This window comes from Vulpes vulpes, chromosome 2, assembly GCF_048418805.1.
Source record: "Vulpes vulpes isolate BD-2025 chromosome 2, VulVul3, whole genome shotgun sequence".
NCBI lineage: Eukaryota > Metazoa > Chordata > Mammalia > Carnivora > Canidae > Vulpes > Vulpes vulpes.
Window position 1 is genome coordinate 57,726,008 of NC_132781.1, and position 26,422 is coordinate 57,752,429.

The 26,422-nt window shown below is 39.7% G+C and overlaps 1 protein-coding gene across 8 annotated transcripts in view; it reads right to left on the reverse strand.

The window, feature by feature from the left end:
- Positions 1-26,422, reverse strand: part of GAPVD1 (GTPase activating protein and VPS9 domains 1) — a 79,842-nt gene that overhangs the window by 43,457 nt on the left and 9,963 nt on the right. For all 8 annotated transcript variants that reach the window (XM_026009305.2, XM_026009303.2, XM_026009304.2 and 5 more), the window contains exons 2-3: positions 2,800-3,017; positions 191-1,034 (exon numbers count right to left, since the gene is read on the reverse strand). In XM_026009305.2, the coding sequence (XP_025865090.1) occupies positions 191-1,034; positions 2,800-2,984 (1,029 nt within the window). In that variant the 5' untranslated portion in view covers positions 2,985-3,017. The remainder of the gene's footprint in view (positions 1-190; positions 1,035-2,799; positions 3,018-26,422) is intronic.

The window sequence follows — 26,422 nt, forward strand, 5'->3', positions numbered from 1 at the left end:
CAACTGGCTGAGCCATCCAGGTGCCCGGTAACTGCTTTTATTTCTTAAGAAGCAAATATTTAAAAGCCAGTATGAGGAAACAGAAGAGTAAAAATACATACACATTGTCAGATTTTCTGTTCCCACCCCCACTACCCACTCAACTGATTTTCAACTGAATGCCACACTAATGATAATAGCAAAAGCATACCTGCATCAGATTAAATCTTGCCACCTCATTAATAGGAGCATCAGAAATTATTCCATACTGTTCTGGATTGACAACTGCAGGACAAATGAAGCAGGCCAATAGGAGATCAGTACACATTGCCCTGACCTCCCCAACTTCCAGTCTATCTACACAGGAGAGGGTTTTGTACATCTGTGACACAATCCACCTCAAACTATGTGGAAAGCAATATGTGTTCTGTTTGAGATAACCAATAAATTTGTTCACCAAAGCCACCAGTTTGGCCTCATTGGAATCCACCATCTCTTGAACCTTTTGCCTGAATCTATCTGAGCCTTTCTCTCCAAAAAGTTTTTCCTGTTGTAATGGGGAAAACCTATCAATTAGCTTGTTTGGATCTGTTTCCAGGTGATCTTCATCTTCAACAAGCAGTTGCATAATTGGCTCATGTAAAGTGGCTGTGAGGAAAAGTTTGGCAGAAAACAGTCCTTCAGAAAAAAGTTTAAATAAGATGCTGAAGGCACAAGTTCCTCTCCTCAAAAGTCGCCTGGGGTTGTCACTTTCTTTAAGTTCAAATTCAATCAAGTATCTCAAAACCTGAAGGAGGTAGCTTTCATCTTCTTGCATAATACAGTTGCCATAGAGGGAGGTAAAAACTGTGTAAATAACATTTTGTGTGTTCTCCTGATTAAGTTTCTCCCCAGCAACCAAAGAGGAAGCAATAAGACGAGGATTTTCCCTTAACCGACTCAAGAATTCTCCATAAGCAGTCTCCTGAAATCCCAATTGCTTATATCCATCAACAAACTGTGTATCTTCCAAAATCTTGGCATGCTGACAACATTCAGCAGGGGAAGCTTCAGCACTAAAAAATGAGCAAACAAGCAAAACAATAAAATCAATAACAATAATATAATACATACATTCCACTGAAACATGGAAATGTGGATTGATTATAGTCCTAGCAATGAGATCACTCCAAACGGCTCAAATCTTTCAGCCCACCAACATCTGAATGTGTAAAGAAAGGCAAAACCCGGCAGCCCCAGTGGCCCACAGTTTAGTGCCGCCTTCAGCCCAGGGCGTGATCCTGGAGACCCGGGATCAAGTCCCACGTCAGGCTCCCTGCATGGAGCCTGCTTCTCCCTCTGCCTCTGTCTGCCTGTGTCTCTGCCTCTCTCTCTCTCTGTCTCTCATGAATAAATAAATAAAATTTTAAAAAAGAAAAAAAAAAAAGAGAGGCAAAACCAAAAAGTACAAAGGAGGACAAATTCCTCACAGTAAATCAGGTTCAATGAAAAGCATAAAAAAATAACCATTGGGATCCTTGTGTGGCGAAGTGGTTTAGCGCCTGCCTTTGGCCCAGGGCGCGGTCCTGGAGATCCGGGATCGAATCCCACGTCGGGCTCCCGGTGCATGGAGCCTGCTTCTCCCTCTGCCTATGTCTCTCTCTCTCTCTCTCTCTCTGTGTGTGTGACTACCATAAATAAATTTAAAAAAAAAATTTTTTTTTAAATAACCATTATTCTGATTTCTATCATCAAAGATCAGTCCTTTTTTTCAGCTTCACAAAAATGAAATCGTACAGTATATACTTTTCTGTGTCTGGCTCCTTTTCTCAACATTATACTTTAGCACCACTCTTCTTAGAGGTAAAAACTGTTTCTTCAAACACAATAAGGTATTAACACAGTGAAAAAAGAGGCTTCTAAAACTGAGTAGATATACAGTATCGAAACAAGAAAATATACACAGTTGACCCTTGAGCAATGTGGAGATTAGGGGCAATGACCCCCTATGTAGTGGAAAAATCCCTGCAGAACTTCAGACTCTCCAAACACTTAACTTCTAATAGCCTATGTTGACCAGAAGCCTTACAAAGAACATAAATAGTCGATTAACACATATTTTGTATTTGTATTATATACAGTATTCTTACAATAAAGTAAGCTAAAGAAAAGAAAATATTAAGAAAGTCATAAGGAAGACAAAAATATGTTTACAGTACCCTACAAAAAAAAATCCATGTATAAGTGGACCCACACAAGTCAAACCAGTGTTCAAGGTCTTGACCAACGTATATTAAATAGTATTAGGAGAAAAAGGGTGCTTGGCTGGCTGAGTTAGTGGAGCATGCAACTCCTGACCTTGGGGTTGTGAGTTCGAGCCTCACATTGGGTATAGAGATTACCCAAAAACAAATTTTCCTTTAATCTTAAAAAAAATAATAATAACAATGATGACAACAACAGAAAAGTAGAGAGGTGCCTGGCTGGCTCAATTGGTACAGCATGTAACTCTTGATCTCAAAGTTGTGAATTCAAGCCCCATGTTAGGTGTGGAGCCACTTAAAAAAAAAAACACAAGATAATTTACTTTCAGCAGTAATAAAATATTATATATATATAAAGATACAAAACTGATGTGGTATAAAATATTAATGCTTACGTTATAATTCTCTATAAAATGTTTAATTAATAGACAAAATAAGCAAAGGCTCACCTTAATGTTGATTCAAACTATCTGAAAGCATGAACTTTGTTGGAAATAGATTCACTTATTTACAGTTAGCAGTTAGCACAAAATTACAATGGCCCATAAAATTTAACACCTCAAACCCTTTTTTTTACCTGGTTATGATAAGCCGATCCAAATTAATTCTCTGTTGCTTAGCAATCCATGCTGTACGATATAACTTTTCCGCTGTCTTAAGTACATCTGCATTGAGCCTCTGAATGAGCTGTTTCTCAGAGTTTACATATAAGCGTTCCTGCTTGAGGTGATGGGCCAAAGTATGAATATCCAGCTTCACCATCTTCAAATGTGGAGAAGGTACAAAGGCTGATCACTAAGAGTAAACAGACAAGTTTAAAATTTTTATGTCACTTAAATTGTTTTCCAAAATCAAAAGGGGTAAGAGAACACATTATGAATTAGGCTACATTTAGTACTATGATTAACTCTAATTTTAAAATAATCTATATATTTTTTGCAGAAGCATCACAGGTTCAGTATAGAAAAACTCGTAAATACAGATAAACAAAAATAAATAGCTCCTAGTAAGGCCATTGCTCAGGACAGCCACAGTAAAAACCTGTGTATTTACTTTAAATCTAGTATCTATTTATTAGCACTAGAGTTTCTTTGCTCCATTTTTAAAATTTTTTTTTAAAGATTCATGATAGTCACAGAGAGAGAGACAGAGAGGCAGAGACACAGGCAGAGGGAGAAGCAGGCTCCATGCAGGGAGCCCGACGTGGGATTCGATCCCAGGTCTCCAGGATCGTGCCCTGGGCCAAAGGCAGGCGCCAAACCGCTGCGCCACCCAGGGATCCCCTGCTCCCTTTTATATTGCAACCAATCAATTTAACCTGTTGACTCAATCTTCAAAATACATCTCCAATCTGACTACTCACCACATCCACCATCATCTCTCATCCAAAGATCTATAACCACTACTTCCTAACTGATCTCTCTGCTTCCTTTCTTGTACTACTCGAGACTGTTCCCTACATAGCCTAAAGTACCCTTTAAACTGAAGTCAGATCACCTTATTCCCAAACTAGCAGCCATCCAAAACCTTATTTTACATTTAAAATGAAGTCTAAAAGTCCTATATGATCTACCCCCGCTACTTCTCCCAACCTCATCTCCTACCATTCTACCCTTGCTCATGTAGCTCCAGATGCACTGGCCTTCTTGCTTGAAAGGCCACGCATGCCCTTCCTCAAAGCCTCTGCATTTGATGATCCCTCTATCTAAAAGACTATTCCTCTTGTCCTCTACTATGCACAGCTAGTATCTTTACTTCATTCAGGTCTCTGTTCAAATGCCTATTTAGAAAGGCCTTCTCAGATAACTCCTAAAATACAAACTATCAATTCCTATTCCCTTTTCTGGCCTTTTTAAGAAGTATACTTGCTTCTATAGCATTATATTACAAATACCACTTGCATGTTCTTTATGCTTAGGTATGGTTCCCCACTAAACAGTAAGGGTCACTAAAGGTTGGTGTTTTATTCACTCACAGTTGTAATTTCTGGGCTGAGCAGAGCAACTGGTTTGTAGCAAGAACTGAATAAGTATTTGCCAAAGGAATGCATAAAATCACACAAATCTCGTTTATCTAGTAGCTAAACAAGCTGATAAAAATAGCACACATATTTTAAAGCATTATTATTTAAGCTACCCTTGGGCCTGGAATGCCTGCCAGAACACAGTGCAGAGAAGTCTGAATTGGGTTATGAGACCCCTCAGTCACTGAACTCACTTTACTGGCCATGAGTCTGTTTCAAGCTTTGGCTAAGGAGGCATCTGCCAGCCTCCTACCTCCAGGGCAGGGTCCACGGCACCTCTTGCTCAGTCTACCCTCAGGCAGAGAGAACTCACCTCCCTGAAACCCAGGAGGGCCGCTCTTGATCCTAGCCTCAGACCCTCCCAGGGGATATGAAGCAGAGTGACATAAAACACTCAGCTCAGCTCATAACCCCACCAATAAGTTTCCCTCAGACCACAATGTTTTATATCAATGATAGAAGTGCTTGTGGCCCAGATAACACAATACAACATTGTATATCCAGACAGCACCCTGCTATTGAGGTAGAAAAGTAATTCTCATTAATAATTAAACATTAATTAAATTTACACAATGTTACATATCAAATATACCTCAACAAAGCTAAGAAAAAAAGTTGTCCCAGCCAGATTCATAAATGACCTTAATGGATCTATTTGGAGTTGATAAAATAATACAATTTGTACTGAATTCAGATTCTAAGAGAGATGAAAATCCAGACCTCAGAACTCTCAGTATGTTTAGAGATCAAACAAAAACATGTTCATATATTGAAATAAAGTTTTGGAGAAAAAAAAAAAAAAAACACCTAACTTGGGATGCCTGTGTGGCTCAGCAGTTGAATGCCTGCCTTCTGCCCAGGGAGTAATCCTGAAGTCCTGGGATCAAGTCCCACATCAGGCTCCTTGCATGGAGCCTACTTCTCCCTCTGCCTGTGTCTCTGCCTCTCTCTGTGTCTCTCATGAATAAATAAATAAAAATCTTTACATAAAAAATAAAACCACCTGAGTTAAAGACATAGGTTTAGCAATTTTTTTTTTTAGATTTAGCAATTTTTAATTAAGTTTGATTTCAGAAATTTTTAAAATTTTTTTATGTTAATGAACTACTGAAGACTAGGAAAATTTCAGATATTACCATCTAACCTGAATCTTATAGCTTTCGAAAACCACTTTCTTGGGGCACCTGGGTGGTGTAGTCAGTTGAGCATCCAACTCTTGGTTTTGGCTCAGGTCATGATCTCAGAGTCGTGAGATCAAGTCCCAGATTGGGCTCAGTACTCAGTAAGCTGAGTATGAGTGTGAGTATGAATACTCCACTCAGTGTGGAGTCAGCTTTCAAGTCTTCCTCTCCCTCTGCCCTTCCCACCTGCATGCATTCTCTCTTTCTCCCAAATAAATAAATCTTAAAAAAAAAAAAAAACTTTCTTAAACCTTATCAATTCCCTAAGCAAACTATGCAAAGCTGTTATTCCAAATCTCCTGTATCATGAGGGCCCTCATACTGCTCTCTTTTCAAAAAGTGAAAGCATGTGCGCCTGGGTGGTTCAGTCAGTTGAGCAGCCAACTCTGGATTTCAGCTCAGGTCATGATCTGTGGATCGTGGGATCAAGCCCTGAGGAAGGCTCTGTATTCAGTAAAGAGGTCTGCTTATCCCTCTTGACCTTCTTCTCCCAGCTCACTTGCTCTCTCTCAAGTAAATATCTCTCAAGTAAATAAGTAAAATCTTAAAAAAAAAAAAAAAAGGTATAGGTATGCCCACCAAGATGATTTGTTGTTAATAACAAAACCATGTGGGTAGCTTAAAAAAAAAACTGGTGGCATACATATACTTATATAATCATATTAACTCAATTTACAGAAAATGCATATATGATTTTATAAACTTCCATGTGGGAACTGTAACATCCTCTAGGGGGCTCTAAGTCCACAGACTAAGAACAGAATCATTGAATAAAAGATAGTGATTATAAGAAATATTATAGTTAATGGAAACAATACTGAAATGAGTTCAAGATCTGAATGCTTTGTTAATTAGCTTTGCTACTTTAAGCATACAAGACATATTCTCTGAACATCAGATTTTTCTCACCCACAAAATGAGGACACAATACCTACATTTATTTTAACCCTGGTACAAGCAACATTTTAGATACTAGGAATACAAAAAGCAATAAAACCTAATGTGTACCCTCAAGGACTTTCTAACTTGGCAGAACAAGACAGACATGCAAGCAAATGGCTGTCCAAAAATGTTACAAGTATTATGCTAGTAGACTGTACAAGGTAGAGAGGGGCAAAAAAGAGAAGGAACCTGCAATTAGTCTTAAAAGGCAAGTTGGGGAATTGGGGGACTGTGTTGTGTTCGGTGGTAAGGGGAGGGAGAGAATGTGCAGGGAGGGAATGAGAGATAAGGCTGCAGCGACAGAAGGTACACAGAAGCCAAAGTTAAGAAACTCTGACCTTGCCTGTAAGCAATGTGAAAAGTTTTAAACAGGAGATTAAAAAGATTACATTTATATTTGGGAGCATAAACTCTAGCAGTAAGGAAAAGGATGAGGAGGTGGGGATGGGACTAGACAGACTAAAATTGTTAGCAGGCAGGAAATATGGTGGCAATGGAAAAATAATACAAGTTTAAGAGATGTTACAAGACAAATACAAGATTTGTTAACAACAAATGGGGGAGAAAAGGTAAAAGTTTCCAACTCTGGGAACAAGGGGTGGCTGTGGTATTAATTCACTACAGTTGGTACTGTATGGGAAAACACATTATTAACTGAAAATGGTGCCTGGTGTGCTTCTAAGAACTTTACACATTTCATCTTCATAATATCCCTCTCAGGTAAGTGCTCTGCAGCCAAGGAAACTGAGGCTTGGAGATGTTATTTGCCCACAACCACACAAGTAAGAGATGACAGAGCCAGTACACTATTATTATTACCCTGATATCTACAGGAACGATTAAAAAATCCTGTGGTTAAAAAAAAAAAAAAAATCCTGTGGTTACTCAAGAGTATCCTTTTTATTTTTAAGATTTTATTTACATATTCATGAGAGGCACAGAGAGGGGGGGAGGCAGAGGGAGAAGCAGGCTCCATGCAGGGAGCCCAACATGGGACTCATCCCAGGTCTCCAGGATCAGGTCCTGGGGCAAAAGCAGTACTAAACCGCTGAACCACCCGGGCTGCCCAAGAATATCTTATTTTTAAGAGACGTGTGCTCAAGTATGTAAAAATAGTGTTAGGATGTCTGCAACTGACTTGTACATACTGGGCAAAAAAATAAAATTTTGAAAATGCAGCAAAATGTAAAACAACTGTTGAAACTGGGTGGAGGGTAGATGATAATCATTATCCTATCCTTCAACAACTTCAGTTATGTTAGAAATTTTTCATATGGAGAAAATATTTTAGAAAGTCTCAAACTGTGGCCTTTTTGTGGCTTTAATACAACTCAATTCAACAAAATATTACTGAGCTCTGTTGGAGCCTAGCCAGGCCCCCTAATCTCAAGGAGCTCACAGTCTAATTATAACCAAAATATTGTTCAAGATAGGACACATAAAATGTTTCCAGTGACAGCAAAATATGCACCAATTTATGCAATTTAGAAATTAAAACCTTCAAATACAGCTTCACTTAAAAAAAATTAACACATGATAATAATGTTCCACCTAGTCTAAACAAGAATTCACCTTCTATGGGATGTCTGGGTGGCTCAGTGGTTGAGCGTCTGCCTTCGGCTCAGGTCATGATCCTGGGGTCCTGGGATCAAGTCCCACATAGAGCTCCCGGTAGGGAGTCTGCTTCTCCCTCTGCCTATGTCTCTGCTTCTCTCTGACTCTCATGAGTAGATAAATAAAATCTTTAAAAAAAAAAAAAAAAAAAGAATTCACCTTCTAAACCCTTCAATAGTTCAAATGTATTCAAAAATATTTTTTTGCGATTTTATTTATTTATTCAAAGAGAGAGAGAGAGAGGCAGAGACACAGGCAGAGAGAGGAGCAGACTCCATGCAGGGAGCCCGATGTGGGACTCAAAAGCGGCACTAAACCACTGCGCCACCGGAGCTGCCCCTATTCAAAAATATTTTAAGTTTTTTTTAAAATTTTTATTTATTTATGATAGTCACACAGAGAGAGAGAGGCAGAGACATAGGCAGAGGGAGAAGCAGGCTCCATGCAACGGGAGCCCAATGTGGGATTCGATCCTGGGTCTCCAGGATCACACCCTGGGCCAAAGGCAGGCTCTAAACCGCTGTACCACCCAGGGATCCCCAAAAATATTTTAAATAAATCTAGACAAACTTGATAAGCATTTTTTCTTTCAAGTTCACAAATTATATGCTTTATTTCTTTGTTTTCTATAATAAGTTGGTCTGAGTGCTGTCATAAAACAGGTACTTACCCCTAAAAAATAATACTTTTTAAAAGATTTTATTTTATTCATGAGAGACACAGAGAGAGGCAGAGACACAGGCAGAGGGAGAGGCAGGCTCCCTGTGAAGAGCCCAATGCGGGACTCGATCTCAGGATGCTCTGATCATACCCTGAGCTGAAGACAGATGCTCAACCACTAAGCCACTCAGGCATCCCACAAAATAATACTTTTAAAAACATTATACAGGGGTGCCTGGGTGGCTCAGTCAGTTAAGCATCCAACTTTTGGGGATCCCTGGGTGGCTCAGCAGTTTAGCGCCTGCCTTTGGCCCAGGGCGTGATCCTGGAGTTCCGGGATTGAGCCCCGCGTCGGGCTCCCGGCCTGGAGCCTGCTTCTCCCTCTGCCTGTGTCTCTGTTTCTGTCTCTCTCTCTCTCTCCATCTATCGTGAATAAATAAATAAAATCTTAAAAAAAAAAAACAAAAAAGCATCTAACTTTTGATTTCAGCTCAAGTCATGATCTCAGGGTTGTGAGATTGAGCTCCATGTCCAGCTCCACGCTGGGCATGGAACCTGCTTAAAATAATCTCTCTCCCTCTCCCTCTATCCCCCACCCTAAAAAAAGAAAAGTGTCATAAACCACTGGGTAAAATGCAAGAGATTAAAAATATGAATTAACTCTGACCTATATTTTTGTCCACAACAGCTTACCTAAATTAAATTCATGTTCTGAATACTTTTATACAATATGTAGCACATGCCAGAGTATAATATTATATCTCTAGCTCTTCCTTTAGACTGTAAACACTGAGAGAAAGAATTCAACTTTGTCTCCTAACATTAGGCGATGGCAGGTAGGAGTGCAAACATGTTAACTGAACTCAATTCAGGTAGCCCCAAATCTACTGGTTCAGATATTTTGCAAAAAATAATACCTCCCGGACACACACACACAAACATACCTAACAAACAGGTCACTACTAAAAAACAACAGTTGCAAAAAAGGGTTGGGAATGTAAAAGGTAAAGTCTATGAAATTGTTCTGCTCTTCTAGGGCACCACTATAACACAATGGTTAGAGCTACCAGGAAACTGCCAAAATAAAATGTAGGCATGAATCTAAAAGCGGAGAAATTTTACCATACATACGTCAGTACCAAACTAACAATACTCATATCAAGCTAATATTACTTAGAACTTTTTTATGCAGGCACTGGTATTTTTTTTTTTCTCATTGAATCCTTATAACCCTATGATGACTTTGCTCTCATTAACTTCATTTAACAGTTGAGGAAAAGTGCTGACACACCTATCAAGTAGCTACATCAAAATTCACAGACTCAGTTCTGGTTCCAAAGCAGCCCTTGCTCTCAACCAACTAATCTAAACATTTTGTCAGTCACATCTACCTTAATTTCCAGTTCTGTTAATAATTGACTCCTTAATGTTCCTTTTATCTATTGGTTTTTACAGAAATTCATCTGGCTTCTAGCGAAAACTATGTCATTTGAGTTTATCCTCAAATACCATTTAAAATACAGGTGTCTCCAACCCTTTCTTGTCTGAGCTTAAATTCTTTATTTCATCTATGATATTTTTCTTTTTTAAAGATTTATTGAGGGCAGCCTGGGTGGCTCAGCGGTTTAGCGCCGCCTTCAGCCCAGGGCCTGATCCTAGGAACCCAGGATCGAGTCCCATGTCTGGCTCCCTGCATGTCTCTCATGAATAAATAAATAAATAAAATCTTTAAAAAAAAAATAAAGATTTATTGATTTATTGATTTTGAGAGAGAGAGAGAGAGAGAGAGAGAGAGAGAGATTGCATACATGCACACAAGCAGGGGGAAGGGGCAGAAAGGAGAAGCAAATTCCGCCCTGAGTCAGAGCCTAACGCAGAGCTCTGTCTCATGACCTCGAGATCATGACCTGAGCCAAAATCAAGAGCTGGATGCTTAATCAACTGCCACTCAGGCCCTCCTTCTTTATGATCTTAATATCAAAATAGAACCTTAGATTTGGAAAGGTTGTTAAAAGCTATCTTCTCCAATTTAATTCAATTCAGCAAATATTTTCTGAATGTCTTCACTGTACCAGGTACTAAAAGTACAGGACAGAACAAACCAGACACAGCCTCTGTCCTCATAAAGCTTAGTCAACTATGAAGCCAGGAGCAAGTAAACCACAAGTAACTACAAGTATGAATGTATATATATGCATGTACACACACACACATACATTCTCTCTTATTTGTTCCACTTTCCTTTCCTTTGAATGCCTTTCTCTAGGTTAAAGCCAACCCTTACTGTTATGCTAATTTCCTCCCTTCACATCTACTCCACAGCATCCCAGTAGAAATCCCAACTATCCTATACCCACCCCCATCCACATTTCCTTCTCTACTGGATCATTCTCACCAATATATAAACATGTTATTATTTTTCACCCTTAAAAAAACCCTCTCCGGACACCTGTGTGGCTCAGTGGTTGAGCACCTGCCTTCCACTCAGGGCACCTAGTCTTCAAATCACCAATAATTAAATAAGCACATTGTGGGGTGCCTGGGTGGCACAATTAGGTGTCTGACTCATGGTTTTAGCTCAGGTCGTGACCTCGGGGTCATGAGATCAAGCTCCACACCAGGTTCTGTGTTCAGCATAGAGTCTGCTTGTGTTTCTCTCACCCTCTCTCTCTGCCCCTCCCCCCCACTCTCTCTCTCAAATCTTTAAATATATATATATACAAATAAGTAAATAAATAAGCACATTGTTAATCCAATGATACATTATTCCTCTTCTTGATTTAACAGAAACATCTGACATGGTTAACCACTCTCCTTGAAACACTTTCTTCGACTCTGGGACAACACACAGACATGGTTCCTCCTGTCTTCTCCATTCAGTCTCAGTCTCCTCTGTAATTCCCCCTCATCTCCCTGATTTAAAACACTGGACTAGGGGCAGCCCTGGTGGCTCAGTGGTTTGGCACCTGCCTTCAGCCCAGGTTGTGATCCTGGAGACCTGGGATCGAGTCCCACATCGGGCTCCCTGCTGGAGCCTGCTTCTCTCTCTGCCTGTGTCTCTGCCTCTGTCTCTTTCTCTGTGTGTGTGTGTGTGTGTATCTCTCATGAATAAATAAATAAAATCTTTAAAAAAAATAAATAAAACACTGGACTAACCCCTAGGCTCAGTTGTCAGACCTTTCCCCTTCTATCTATACTTAGGCAATTTCATTCCATCTCGTGGCTTAAGAACCATCAAAATGCTGGCAGCTCCCAAATTAGTATCTCCAGACTTTACCTTTCCTCTGAATGCCAGATCCAAATATGCAACTACCTATTCAACATCTCCTATGGGTTGTCAAACAGGCATCTCAAATTTCACATGTCCAAAACTTGCACTCATCCTCCCTACCCAATAACCCCCATCACCATGCCAGGAAAACCTTTCTAAATCTGAACCTTCCTCATCTCAATCAATGGCAATTCCATCTTCCCAACTGCTTAGGCCAAAACTTTGTCATCATTCTTGACTCCCTTCTTTTTCTTACACCTGTCATCAACTCCTGATGACTGTACCTCCAAAAAACATCCAAAATCTATCTACCTCTCATTTCAATTGCTAACTACCACTCTGGTCCAATAACATATGTGTCACCTGGATCACGGCAACAACCTCCCAATCTTGCTTCAGTCCTTGCTTCTAGTCTACTCTCAATGTAGCAGCCAGAACGAGTCTATAAAATACCAAGTCAAATCATATCATGCTTGTGCCCAAAATTCTCTAAAAGCTTCTCTTCTCAGTTTTCCATGGTCTGGCTCCATCGTCCTTATACCTCTGATTTCACCTCCTATAACCAGAAGACTATATAATTTGCCATCCAAACCAAGACACTACTAGGAGTGCAAGTGGGCATTATTAATAATTTCATCAAGACAAGGGATGCCTGGGTGGCTCGGTGATTGGGCAGCTGCCTTCAGCTCAGGTCGTGATCCCGGGGTCTGGGATCAAGTCCCACATTGGGCTCCTATGAAGAGCCTGCTTCTCCCTCTGCCTGGGTCTCTGCCTTTCTCTCTCTGTATGTGTCTCTCATGAATAAATAAATCTTTAAAATAATTTTTTTTAAATAATAATTTCATCAAGACAAGAGATGTAAACAAAGACATGTAATCACTCTACTATTTGCTCCCTCTTTCATTCTGTTCCATCTATGTTCTCAAACTTGCTAGGTATACTTTCACCTTTGTACTTGGTCACCTTCCAAATCTCTTACTTCCTTTAGGACTTCTTACTCAAAAGTCTTCTTCAGTGAGATCTTTCTTGGACACCTTATCTAAAAGGTCAGCCCCTACTCTTTCACACACTTGTATCTCTTCTCCACAGGAGAGATTTTTGCCTAATTTGTTCCCTGCTGTATCTGCACTGACTAAAACAAAACCTGTCATATTACAATCATTTCACTCTGTATTTGGTAAATGAATATATGAATGAATAAGAGATATTTCAATAACATACTCTTGTTAGAGATTTCATAACCAGAATGGATATAACATAGGAAGAACAGGAATATGGCCTTTGGTAGATAAGAAAAAAACAAGTGAACAGTATGAAATTATCATTAAATGTTAACTAAAATAAGTACCCCATACTAAAAACATTAATACCTGGAAGTTTCACAAAAGACTTAAAAGAAAAACAAAGAAAGATGCTCAAAATTCTCATTTATTCCTTGCTTCCTAGAAAGTAATTTCCAGGGACACCTGGGTGGCTCAGCGGTTAAGCATCTGCCTTTGGTTCAGCGCATGATCCTGGAGTCATGGGATCGAGTCCCACATTGGGCTCCCTGCATGCAGCCTCCTTCTCCTTCAGCCTATCTCTCTGTGTCTCTCATGAATAAATAAAATCCTTAAAAAAAAAAAAAGATAATTTCCAAACTCCTTAGTGTAATACTCAAGGGCCAATCTTGCTTTAATCCACACTTCCAATCCTATCTCACACAATTTTCCTATATAAAATCACTTGTTCCAGCGAAATCTGCCTTTTCATTTTTATTTTCATCTCACCTTCATATTATTAAATTATTATTTACATAAGACCTCAACTTAATTACTTACTTGTTCTAATTTCCAAGGCCTGGCTCAGTAAAACCTCCTTTCCCAACCATATAGTATGCCCCCAGTGATAAATTCCAACTCTCAACTCTTAAAGTGTTGCTTATCCATACTACTAATTTGAAACTTTTTATTTTTCGCCTTTAATGTCTATACCCTGTCCTTCCACCAAAAATGACAGGTCTCAGGGCAGCCCCGGTGGCACAGCGGTTTAGCGCCACCTGCAGCCCAGGGCGTGACCCTGGAGACCCTGGATCGAGTCCCACATCAGGCTCTCTGTATGATGCCTGCTTCTCCCTCTGCCTGTGTCTCTGCCTCTCTCTCTCTCTATCTCTATGAATAAATAAATAAAATCTTAAAAAAAAAAAGACAGGTCTCCTCAAAGGCTGAGAGCATCTTTTAGATAGATTCCCAACCCCCAATACCATGAGCAAACACAAGTATTCAATTATATACACTAACTGAATTGTCAGAAGTTGCCCTGCACAAAAGAACATAAGTAAAATAAAAGATTTTAGGGATGTCTGGTGGCTCAGTGGTTGAGTGACTGCCTTTGGCTCAGGTCATGATCCCGGGGTCCTAGGATGAGTCCCACATCAGGCTCCCCGTAGGGAGTCTGCTTCTCCAACTCTGCCTATGTTTCTGCCTCTGTGTGTCTCTCATGAAAAAATACACAAAATCTTTTTTAAAAAATTTAATAAGGGATCCCTGGGTGGCGCAGCGGTTTGGCGCCTGTCTTTGGCCCAGGGCGTGATCCTGGAGACCCGGGATCGAATCCCACGTCAGGTTCCCGGTGCATGGAGCCTGCTTCTCCCTCTGCCTGTATCTCTGCCTCTCTCTCTCTCTCTGTGTGACTATCATAAATAAATAAAAATTAAAAAAAAAAAAAATTTTAAAAAATTTAATAAAATAAAATTAAAAAAGATTTCAAATTAACACTAGGCATTACCACATCTAACAATAACAAACAATTTTTTCCTGAAATTTGGAAGCATTTTCCAAGTTAGGTCATTTCTTTTTGGAGTAGTCAAAAATGAGACTGAAAATCTATTAACTTCAGTTCCACTTACTACATTTTCTAGAAAAATAAAATTCATTATACCCATGCATGTTAAATCAAATTTTAAGCTTTTCAAAGTCTCATGTTATGAAGACTTATCACTGAGAGGCGAGTGGGAAGATTTTAGTTAAAGGAGGAAAGCACAATAGGTTTCTGTATCCTTCCACAATGGTATAGAGCAGGGCCTGGCAAACTACAGCCTGTGGGCCAAATTCAGGAGAGGCCTGATTCTATAAATAAAATTTTATTGGAACACAGCCATACCCATTTGTTTGTATTTTATCTATAGCGGCGTTCTTGCTACAGTGGCAGAGCTAAATAGTTGCCAGACTTCTCCAGAATCCATATGGCCCACAAAGCCTAAAATAGTTACTACCTGGCCCTTTACAGAAAGTTTGCCAATTCTTGATAAGCAAGCATAGTTACTTACTCTGATACAGAGCATAGAGGAAGAACAGCCTGAAATGTGTGAACTAGGAAATATGCTCCGAGGATAGATGTATTTACATGTTACAACTATACCTGAATGAACTCCTATGACTCAAGAGGACTCAAAGTAGGGAAAAAATGATTTCAAATGTTTTATGAAATGAGAACCATGTTTCATGTTTTCTCTGTTAAAAATACCTAATTAAAGTTAGTGATAGATATATAATAGTTCTACACTTTAACAGCTAGACTTCAAGTAAACAAACTAATCATCTTTATTAACCTAATAAACTCAGGAATAACTTTGTGAGATAGCCAGTAAGAGATGACCACCTGCTACTTTCTTATTTTAGAGACTAATTCAAACAACATGGCAGAAAGAATACCAAAATTAGGGTCAGAAGATCTGAGGCATTTATTTCTTTATTTACTTATATACTTATTTATTTATTTATTTAAAGATTTTATTTATTTATTCATGAGAGACTCAGAGAGAGAGGCAGAGGGAGAAGCAGGCTCCATGCAGGAAGCCCAAAGTGGGACCCAGTCTCCAGGATCACGCCCTGGGCTGAAGGCGGCACTCAACTGATGAGCCACCCGGGCTGCCCTATCTGAGGCATTTAAGACTGGGCTTTGACACTTACTGGCCAGTGACCAGTAAGGCACTAAGGGCCAGTGTGACCTACTGGCAACTTAGTCACTTCAACTAAGTTTGTTTCCTCATCTTCAAACCTAGAGTGTCCCTGTCCCTCTCACATGCTAAGTTGTACAGTTCATACGAAATGACTATGAAGTATGAAGTATAAATGACTACAAAACATAAGCCACCATTCTTCTTGTCAATTAAAAGGTAATGTTTCGTGGATGGAACTGGAGGGTATTATGCTGAGTGAAATAAGTCAATCGGAGAAGGACAAACATTATATGGTCTCATTCATTTGGGGAATATAAAAAATAGTGAAAAGGAATAAAGGGGAAAGGAGAAAAAATGAGTGGGAAATATCAGAAAGGGAGACCAAACATGAGAGACTCGTAACTCTGAGAAACAAACTAGGGGAGGTGGAAGGGGAGGTGGGCAGGTGGTGGGGGTGACTGGGTGACGGGCACTGGGGGGGCACTTGATAGGATGAGCACTGGGTGTTATTCTATATGTTGGCAAATTGAACACCAATAAAAAATAAATTTATATATATATATAAAAAAAAGGTAATGTTTATCATTTCACAGGGACATAGCTCCATGTCCATCACATAACAGAATGACCAAAATGAAACTTTCCACGAAAGTGGGAAGTATCAGGCAGCCTGGGTGGCTCAGCAGTTTAGGGCCGCCTTCAGCCCAGGGCACGATCCTGGAGACTTGGGACCGAGTCCCATGTCAGACTCCCTGCATGGAGCCTGCTTCTCCCTTTGCCTGTGTCTCTGCCTCTCTCTCTCTCTCTCTCTCTCATGAATAAATAAAAATCTTTTTAAAAAATAAAAATAAAATAAAGAAAGTGGGAAGTATCAAAGTCTTAGCTAAACAGGTTAGATTACTTGCTAAGATTATGGAATCTAAACTTGTAAAAGGCTTATTAAAAGTGAAAATAGGGATGTCTGGGTGGCTCAGCGGTTGAGCGCCTGCCTTCCGCCCAGGGTGTGATCCTGAAGTGCCAAGATCGAGTCCCATATCAGGCTCCCTGCACGGAGCCTGCTTCTCTCTGCCTATGTCTCTGCCTCTCTATGTCTCTCATGAATAAATAAATAAAATATATTTTTTTAAAGTGAAAATAAAGGCCAATAATCTTCAGTCTAAGAGCATTTTTAGAAACATAAATGCCACATGAGTATGGCTTTAAGATCTCAGAACAAAGCATGGTCTGCAAATATGTTAATGTGTCTAAGATGATCCAATTAAAAATCACAGAGATAATGACAACTAAATATAATGTGGGGTACTGGAACAGAAAAAGGACATCAGGTGAAAACTAAGGAAATCTAAATAACATATGAACTTCAGTTAATGTGTCAAGAGTGGTTCACCAACTTTAACAAATATACCAAGCTAATGTAAGATGTTAGTAACAGGCACAACTTGGTGCTGGGTATATGGAAACCCTTGTATTATCCACTCAATTTTTCTGTAAATTTTAAACGGTTCTAAAAAAAATTAGGCATAATTTTAAAATTATACAAATAATACACTTCTAAGTCCAAGCATCCAATTAGCAACTTTTTTTCAGTAAGAAAAAGTATACTAACTTGAGAAAAGCATCTGAACACAGTGATTTATCACAATCTTGGGGCACTTGGGTGGCTCACTGGTTGCGCCTTTGGCTCAGGTCGTGATCCCAGGGTTCCTGGAATGGAGTCCCACATCAGGCACCCTACAGGGAGCCTGCTTCTGCCTATGTCTCTGCCTCTCTGTCTCTCATGAATGAATAAAATCTTAAAAAAAAAAAATTATCACAATCTTCAACAACCATCATCTAGAAAAAGGATTACCAGCTATATCACTTGATTTTCAAGAATCCATTAACATATTGGTAACACATTTTAGTAGTCATTTTTAAAAAAAGATTTTATTTTTCAGTAATCTCCACACCTAATGTGTGGCTTGAAATCACAACCCCAAGATCAAGAGTTGCATGCTCTTCCAATGGAACCAAGGGCCCCAACCCATTTTAGTGTTTAAACTATCACACGGAAAACATTTTCTCTCTCAGTTTACTATGATCAGAAATGAATACAGATACTTCATAACAAAATTTCCACAGGTATGTTATATTCTGTACTAATTCCCAGTCAAGTGAAGAAGCCAGGCAAATATATTTCCTAGCCAGAACTGTTTAAGAAAAGTCTGTTTTTACATTGATTTCCATTTAAGACTACACATTTAAAAAAGACATTAAAGCATTACTATAAATATAATATAGCATTACTATAAATAGTAATGGCTGAACTTGAAGAAAATTTTATTGACAGGTGTTAGTAAAATATATCGGTGCTTACGAAATATACAGAATAACTACCACACATTTCAAGCTGTCATGTACTAGGCATCAACCAGGTGCTTTAACATGGATATTCTCCTTTAATCTGTGTGGCAGGTACTCTTACCGACATTTCACAGGTGAGAAAACTGAGGAAATTAAATATCTGCCCAAGGTCAAGTTAGTAACTGGCAAAGCTGAGACTAGAATCCAGGTACATGTGGCTCACTGAGCTTTTACCACTACGCCATCTGTGAGTGCTGTAATTCACAGTCAAGGCCACTTCTAATTACCCCAATCTTGGGACAACTATTAATATGTTGAGTCAGTATCAGGACAAGTCCCCCTTTCTTTGAAAGTTTCACTGTCTGACAAATTCAGGCTTAGGCAGACTTCAAGACGGCATAAATAACCTATATCCCCTTGGGGCAACGCTGCCTTCAGCCCAGGGTGTGATCCTAGAGACCCAGGATGAGTCCCTCATCCGGCTCCCTGCATGGAGCCTGCTTCTCCCTCTGCCTGTGTCTCTGCCTCTCTCTCTGTATCTCTCAAGAATAAATAAAATCTTAAAAACAAAACAAACAAAAAAAACCTATATCCCCTCAAATTCTATGAAAGAAATATCAAAGTTGGGGATCCCTGGGTGGCTCAGCGGTTTGGTGCCTGCCTTTAGCCCAGGGCGCGATCCTGGAGTCCCGGGATCGAGTCCCGCGTCATGCTCCCGGCATGGGCCTGCTTCTCCCTCCTCCTGTGTCTCTGCCTCTCTCTTTCTCTCTGTGTCTATCATAAATAAAAATAAGTAAATAAATCTTAAAAAAAAAAAGAAATATCAAAGTTTAGAAAGTTACTAGAGATTAATTCCTTAAATCCCTCTTTTTACACTTTCTAGCTTATCTCCCACCATTTCTTCACTTCCCCAGAAGCAGCTGCTGCTGCCATACTATATCCTAAAGTCTCCAAGATGAGGAGATCCTATTATACAGGCTGCCAAAGGCCCACAGCCTCCATATGCTCAAGTGAACTCAGATATATCTTTCAAAGCCCAGCCCCCAAATCTCTTCTCTCTGTGAAGCTCCTGAACTGCTCCTGCCAACAGAGTGCATCCCTTCCTTCCTAAGACACTAAATAACAATGAACCACGAAATAGGAAGGTTACTCTATTTTCTTTTTCTTTCTCTTTTTTGGGGGGTAGACTCTACACCCAACACACAGGTTGAACTCACAACCCTGAAATTAAGAGGACATTTAACTGAGCCCACCCAGGCGCACCCCGAAAGTTACACCATTTAAAAATCTTTCAGTCCTTCTATTTGCATCATAGAGAAAATCTAAGCAAAGCGCCAATTTGTCTTCAGTACTTCTCTAACACTTTGCTAGTTTCTCCTTTTTTTTTTTTTTAATTTTTTTAAATTTTATTTATTTATGATAGTCACAGAGAGAGAGAGAGAGAGAGGCAGAGACATAGGCAGAGGGAGAAGCAGGCTCCATTCACCAGGAGCCCGATGTGGGATTCGATCCCGGTTCTCCAGGATCACGCCCTGGGCCAAAGGCAGGCACCAAACCGCTGCGCCACCCAGGGATCCCTAGTTTCTCCTTTTAATTGAAGGATAGCAGGAATCATATCCAGCATCTTTTTATTATTTATTTATTTATTTATTTCCAGAGACAAGCAGGGGGAGGGGTAGAGGCAGAGAATCTTTTTTTTTTAATAAAGATTTTATTTATTTATTCATAGAGACAGAGAGAGAGAGAGGCAGAGACACAGGCAGAGGGAGAAGCAGGCTCCATGCAGGGAGCCCGACGTGGGACTCCATCCAGGGTCTCCAGGATCACGCCCTGGGCTGCAGGCAGCACAAATCTGCTGCGCCCAGAGGGAGAGAATCTTAAGCAGGCTCCACACTCAGGGCAGAACCCCACACGGGACTTGATTTCAAGACCACGAGACCATGACCTGAGCTAAAACCAAGAGTCGAACAATTAATCAACTGAGCCACCCAAGCACCCCAAACCCAGCACCTTCTGCAAGCTAGCTAGGTTTCATAACAGTGTTTTGTTTTTATTATATTTAAGTTGCTTTCTATTTAGGATATGAGGTGTTAGTAGCCTTTCACTATGATAATAACACAAAGTTTCTTTAAAGATATTTTTAAAGTGTGTCCACAAAAGACGACAAATAAATAATAGAAGTAGGATGCAGATTTGGGAAAAGTTATGTTACTCAAGGATTAAGCATGGGAATTATTTTTATTTTTTATTTTTATTTTTTTAAAGATTTATTTATTTGTGATAGACATAGAGAGAGAGGCAGAGACACAGGAGGAGGGAGAATCAGGCTCCATGCCAGGAGCCCGATGTGGGACTTGATCCCAGGACTGCAGGATCGCGCCCTGGGCCAAAGGCAGGCACTATACAGCTGAGCCACCCAGGGATCCCCGGGAATTATTTTTAGATACTGATGGTTACACCGAGACAGAACTGCCAGTTACTTTTTTGTTGTTGTTCATTATATAGGTACTTATAGTACTTACATAATATTCATGGTAACCTGATATGGCAAAAAAAGACATGACTGCCAATTTTTAATGATCTACCACAATATTAGCTCCCATATTTTATCAACCAAATATTTTAAATTTGAGGATTTATTTTAATTACCTACCACTTCTCACGGCTCTAACCAATCCATACATGACAAAAATATCCCTTGAAAATATTTTCATAAATATAAATAACCATCTTGAATTACCAGGAATTTTCTACATGTTTCCCCTTATAAAAGTTAACCTCCTTCAGTGCAGAAACAGTTTATTACTCATTTTATGTTTTGTTAAAGTATATGACCTAGGGCAGTCTGAGTGGCTCAGTGGTTTAACGCCGTCTTCAGCCCAGGGCGTGATCCTGGAGACCAGGGATCAAGTCCCACATTGGGGGACTTCTTACATGGAGCCTGCTTCTCCCTCTGCTTGTGTCTCTGCCTCTCTCTGTCTCTGTGTCTCTCATGAATAAATAAGTAAATCTTAAAAAAAAAAAAATTATATGACCTAGAAATTGTCAAGGTATTAAAAATAATGAACTGATTTATTTCCAAAATATGGACAGACAAGGAATGCCTGGGTGGCTCAGCAACTGGGAGTAGTCCCAGGGTTCCAGGATCAAGTCCTGCACTGGGCTCCCATGAAGAACCTGCTTCTCCCTCTATGTCTCTGCCTCTCTACGTGTCTTTCATGAATAAATAAATAAGGGGATCCCTGGGTGGCTCAGCGGTTTAGGCCTGCCTTTGGCCCAGGGCGTGATTCTGGAGTCCCAGGATCAAGTCCCGTGTCGGGGTCCCTGCATAGAGCCTGCTTCTCCCTCTGCCTGTGTCTCTACCTCTCTCTCTCTCTCTCTCTCCCCCCCTCATGAATAAATAAAATCTTTAAAAAATATATTTCTAAAAAATGGACAGACAAGCACAGTAAGTTTAACATACTTCCCTCATTGATTCAACAAATGTTTTTGTTAAACATCTACAATGTGATAGGCACTGATGAACAAGACAGGTCAGGTCTGCTGCTCTTGAGGGGCCCATGTTGTCTTATTATATATGATAGTAACATTTCTGGGGATGCCTGAGTGGCTCAGTGGTTGAGCATCTGCCTTCTGCTCAGGGCATGATCCTGGAGTCCTGGGATCAAGTCCCACACGGGGCTCCTGCAAGAAGCCTGCTTCTCCCTCTGCCTATGTCTCTGCCTCTCTCTCTCTCTGTCTCTCATGAATAAATAAAATCTTTTTTTTTTTTTTAATTTATGATAGTCACAGAGAGAGAGAGAGAGAGAGAGAGAGAGGCAGAGACACAGGCAGAGGGAGAAGCAGGCTCCATGCACCGGGAGCCCGACATGGGATTTAATCCCAGGTCTCCAGGATCACGCCCTGGGCCAGAGGCAGGCGCCAAACCGCTGCGCCACCCAGGGATCCCGAATAAATAAAATCTTAAAAAAAAAAGGACTTGGACAGAAATACGTATAATTATTAATACAAATGTATTCTCACTTGTTCCAGTTCAAAAACCTTACTTTTTAAAATATCACTTGAAACCATTACTAATGTAACTGCGAATGTTAAACAAGATTAAGTTTGAAAAAACTAAGCTATGGTACACTTCTGCCATCAAATACCACATAATTATTAAGGACACAGAGGTACACAGAAAGGTGTCCATCGTCTACCATTACATGAAAAAACCACACTGCAGAAAAATACACATGGTGAGACCCCAGAGATAGCTAAAAGGCAAACACCTGAACAAGACTACCTGGACTGAAATCTCAGCTTTGCCACTCACTAGCTGTCAACCTTTGGTAATTACTTCTCCTTGCCACACTTTTTTCATCTACAAGTGGATATAAAATAGAATCTAATTCATAAGGTATGTTCATAATAGGGTTGTGAAGGCTGAACAAGTTAATATATCTAAGGGCACCTGGGTGGCTCAGTTAAGTCTGACTCTTGATTTTGGCTCAGGTCATGATCTCAGGGTAGTGAGATCAAGCCCTGAGTAGCTGCGTTCTCCATTGGGCATGGAATCTGTTTAGAATTCTCACTACAGGGCAGCCCAGGTGGCTCAGCGGTTTAGCGCCGCCTTCAGCCCAGGGCCTGATCCTGGAGTCCTGGGATCCCGCGACGGGCTCCCTGCATGGAGCCTACTTCTCCCTCTGCCTGTATCTCTGCCTCTCTCTCTCAATCTGTGTCTCTCATGAATAAATAAAATCTTAAAAAAAAAAAAAAAAAAAGAATTCTCATCGCACTATGGGAGTACAAGTGTTAGGTATCATTTCCGGGGGAAAAAAAAGAAAAAACCAATACATATATAGTATATGCATATATATGTGGGGAAGAAAAGCTTTCATCTTTTTGCCTTTTTTAAAGTTTATTTTTTTTTAGTAATCTCTATGCCCAACGTGGGGCTTGAACTTACGACCCTGAGATCAAGAGCTGCATACTCTTCTAAGCGAGTGAGCCAGGTGCCCCTTTTCTGCATTGTTTTTAGGTGGGGTTTTTTTTTTCTTTTTTTTTTTTTTTTAAGATTTATTTATTTTAGAGACAGAGAGAGGGAGAGAGCACTCAAGTGAGCGAATGGGGGAGGGGAAGAAGGAGAGGAAGAGAATCACAAGCAGACTTCATGCTGATCACAGAACCAGATGCCAGGGCTCAATCCCACAACCCCAAGATCAAAACCTGAGCCAAAACAAAGAGACAATTAACTAACCACCCAGGTGCCCCTTAAGTGTTTTTTGTTTTTTGTTTTTTTAAACAAAGAACATTATTTTAGTAATTTAAAAAAATGGAAACAGGGCAGCCCAGGTGGCTCAGTGGTTTAGCGCCGCCTTCAGCCCAGGGCATGATCGTGGAAACCCGGGATCGAGTCCCACATCGGGCTCCCTACATGGAGCCTGCTTCTCCCTCTACCTGTGTCTCTGCCTCTCTCTCTCTCTCTCTCTCTCATGAATAAATAAATAAAATCTTTAAAAAATAAATAATAAAAATTAAAAAATGGAAACATAATAAAAACTTGGCACTACGCGCCCCCCACCCCCCGACTGAAAGATCTGCTTGTGCAATTACTTAAATACTCAGGATCAGACAAATTCTGTGAATAATTATATATTAAAACTGTGAAAATTTTCAAGTGCAACAAAAAGGACTTCTGGACATCATTCAATAATTACAAGCTATACACCAACAAGCAGAACTGCAATGGCATTAAAATTATGTCCTTTGATTTCCCAGAGGCAATAAATTATACGGAAATATGCACCCAATCTAGAAATAGGTTTCAGGAACTGAAACAATGAGATAAATCTCCATTAATTCTATTAGTCAGAAATTAAATACCACCAAATCTAATTTACTCCTATTCAACAATGTCTAATGACAACTCACTAAGACATATATAAACCTGGAGCTCAAGATAAACCAAATGATTTTTTAAAAACCTAAAATCCTTAGAACCCTTTGAAAACTTTCGAGAGACACCTCACATGCTTTAAGGAAACCTTAGCCCCCTGGATAAACTTAGCTTCATCCCTAAATACAGTGAGTGTATAAAACAAACAAACATAAGAGCAGAAAGAGAACTTTGAGCTTCAGCTGCATTTTCTGCTGAGTTGTAATACTTGTAAAGCCTGTTTCAAGATCCAAGAGTCCACCCTAAAAATTAGAGAAAGGATATAAATAGGCTGTCATGTTCATTTCATTACATTTACCAGAATGGAATTTCATAAAATTATAAATATTATCAAACGTCAAGCAGATTATCACTGTGTTTTACTTAAAAGGAACCTCCTGGACCATAAACAAACTAATTAATTTAAATATCTTCTCAAAAAGAAATCAATCATTAAGATGCTTCCCTAGAATTATGGAATTCATAATTTTAACTAGTTTATGTAATGCCTACTAAAAGAGAAAGAACTCAGTAAATGTTAGTCATTATTATCATTAATGATGGAACAGAAGCTTATTCATGAGGAGACTTAATAGGACACTTTCCATCAGAATCAAAGTTGGCCTATCACAACCTTGAATACTTAGATATTAAAAAAAAAAAAAACTTGGGGGCACCTGGGTGGCTCAATCAGTTAAGCATCTGCCTTCAGTTCAGGTCATGATCTCAGGGTCCTGAGATTGAGCTCTGAATTGGGCTCCTTAGCAGGGAGTCAGCTTCTCGCGCTGTGCCTGGGTGCTCACAGGTGCGCGCGCTCTCTCTCTCTCTCTCAAATAAATAAAATCTTGAAAACAAATGAACAAAAAACTTGGTTTTAAAGGACTCAAAGAGGGCAACCCCGGTGGCGCAGCGGTTTAGCGCTGCCTGCAGCCCAGGGCATGATCCTGGGGTCTTGGGATCGAGTCCCACATCAGGCTCTCTGCATGGAGCCTGCTTCTCCCTCTGCCTGTGTCTCTGCCTCTCTCTCTCACTCTCTCTCTCTCTCTCCATCTCTATGAATAAATAAATAAAATCTTTAAAAAAAATAAAAAAATAAAGGACTCAAAGATTCCTTGGGTTCTAAAGGAGGTACTAAAGATAAAATAATTCTGCAAAAAGAATTCACCTTGTCTTTCTTAAGCTTTTCAATAAAGAAACCTGTATTTGCAAATAAACATTTTGCAATTCTGCCTTATGACTTTTAGACCTAGTGTATTTTTGTCAGGTAGTCATGACTTACAAAAAACAGAAGTAAAATCAAGAGATGGGGTCAGAGTTTTGCATTAGAAAATGAAAGGTGGGGCACCTGGGTGACTCAGTAGTTGAGCATCTGCCTCTGGTTCAAGTCTTGATCCCAGGGTCCTGAGATCGAGTCCCACATCAGGCTTCCTGCAGGAGCCTGCCTCTCTCTGCCTATGTCTGTCTATCTCTCTCTGTGTCTCTCATGAATAAATAAATAAAATCTTTAAGAAATACAAGTATTTGGATAAGATTAAGACTGCTTAGAAAGACAGTTTGACTCTAATTCTGTATAAAGAGAAACAGTATAGGGCAGCCTGGGTGGCTAAGTGGTTTGGCGCCACCTTCGGCCCGGGGCATGGTCCTGGAAACCCGGGATAGAGTCCCACGTCGGGCTCCCTGCTTGGAGCCTGCTTCTCCCTCTGCCTGTGTCTCTGCCTCTCTGTCTCTCATGAATAAATAAATAAAATCTTAAAAAGAGAGAGAGAGAGAGAGAAACAATATAATATCCCTTGACTAATTTTTTGTCCTTCAAATTTTCCAATTTTAATTCTTTCAAAGATTCACAGAAAATAAATTGAAAACATAAATAAGTAAAAAAAAAAAAAAAAAAAAAAGGAAGACCTGAACATGTTTGATAACATGCTTCCCACTAGTCTCTAGGGTGGGTGTACTGGCATTACAAGGGAGCAAGACCAAGCAAACACCTTTTTGGACAGATAGATTAACGAGCAGATATCTTGCCTTTACAGTTAATAACAGTAGGCTTAAAGCTTTAATTTAAAAAATGGCATACAAAAAGAGCATGCAAAAATAATTTTGGCTTGATATATATATAATTATACTGTTAGCATTAAGCTATACTTTTCTTTTAAATATTTGCTCAGTCATTTATATATATTAAATACAAAAACTTGAAGTAACAACACATATTCATCCTTCTTGACTATAGCATCACAGAGTTCAAAACTGGGTTTACCTGGCTGGTTCAGTGGGAAGACCATGAAACTCCTGATCTCAGGGTCATGAGT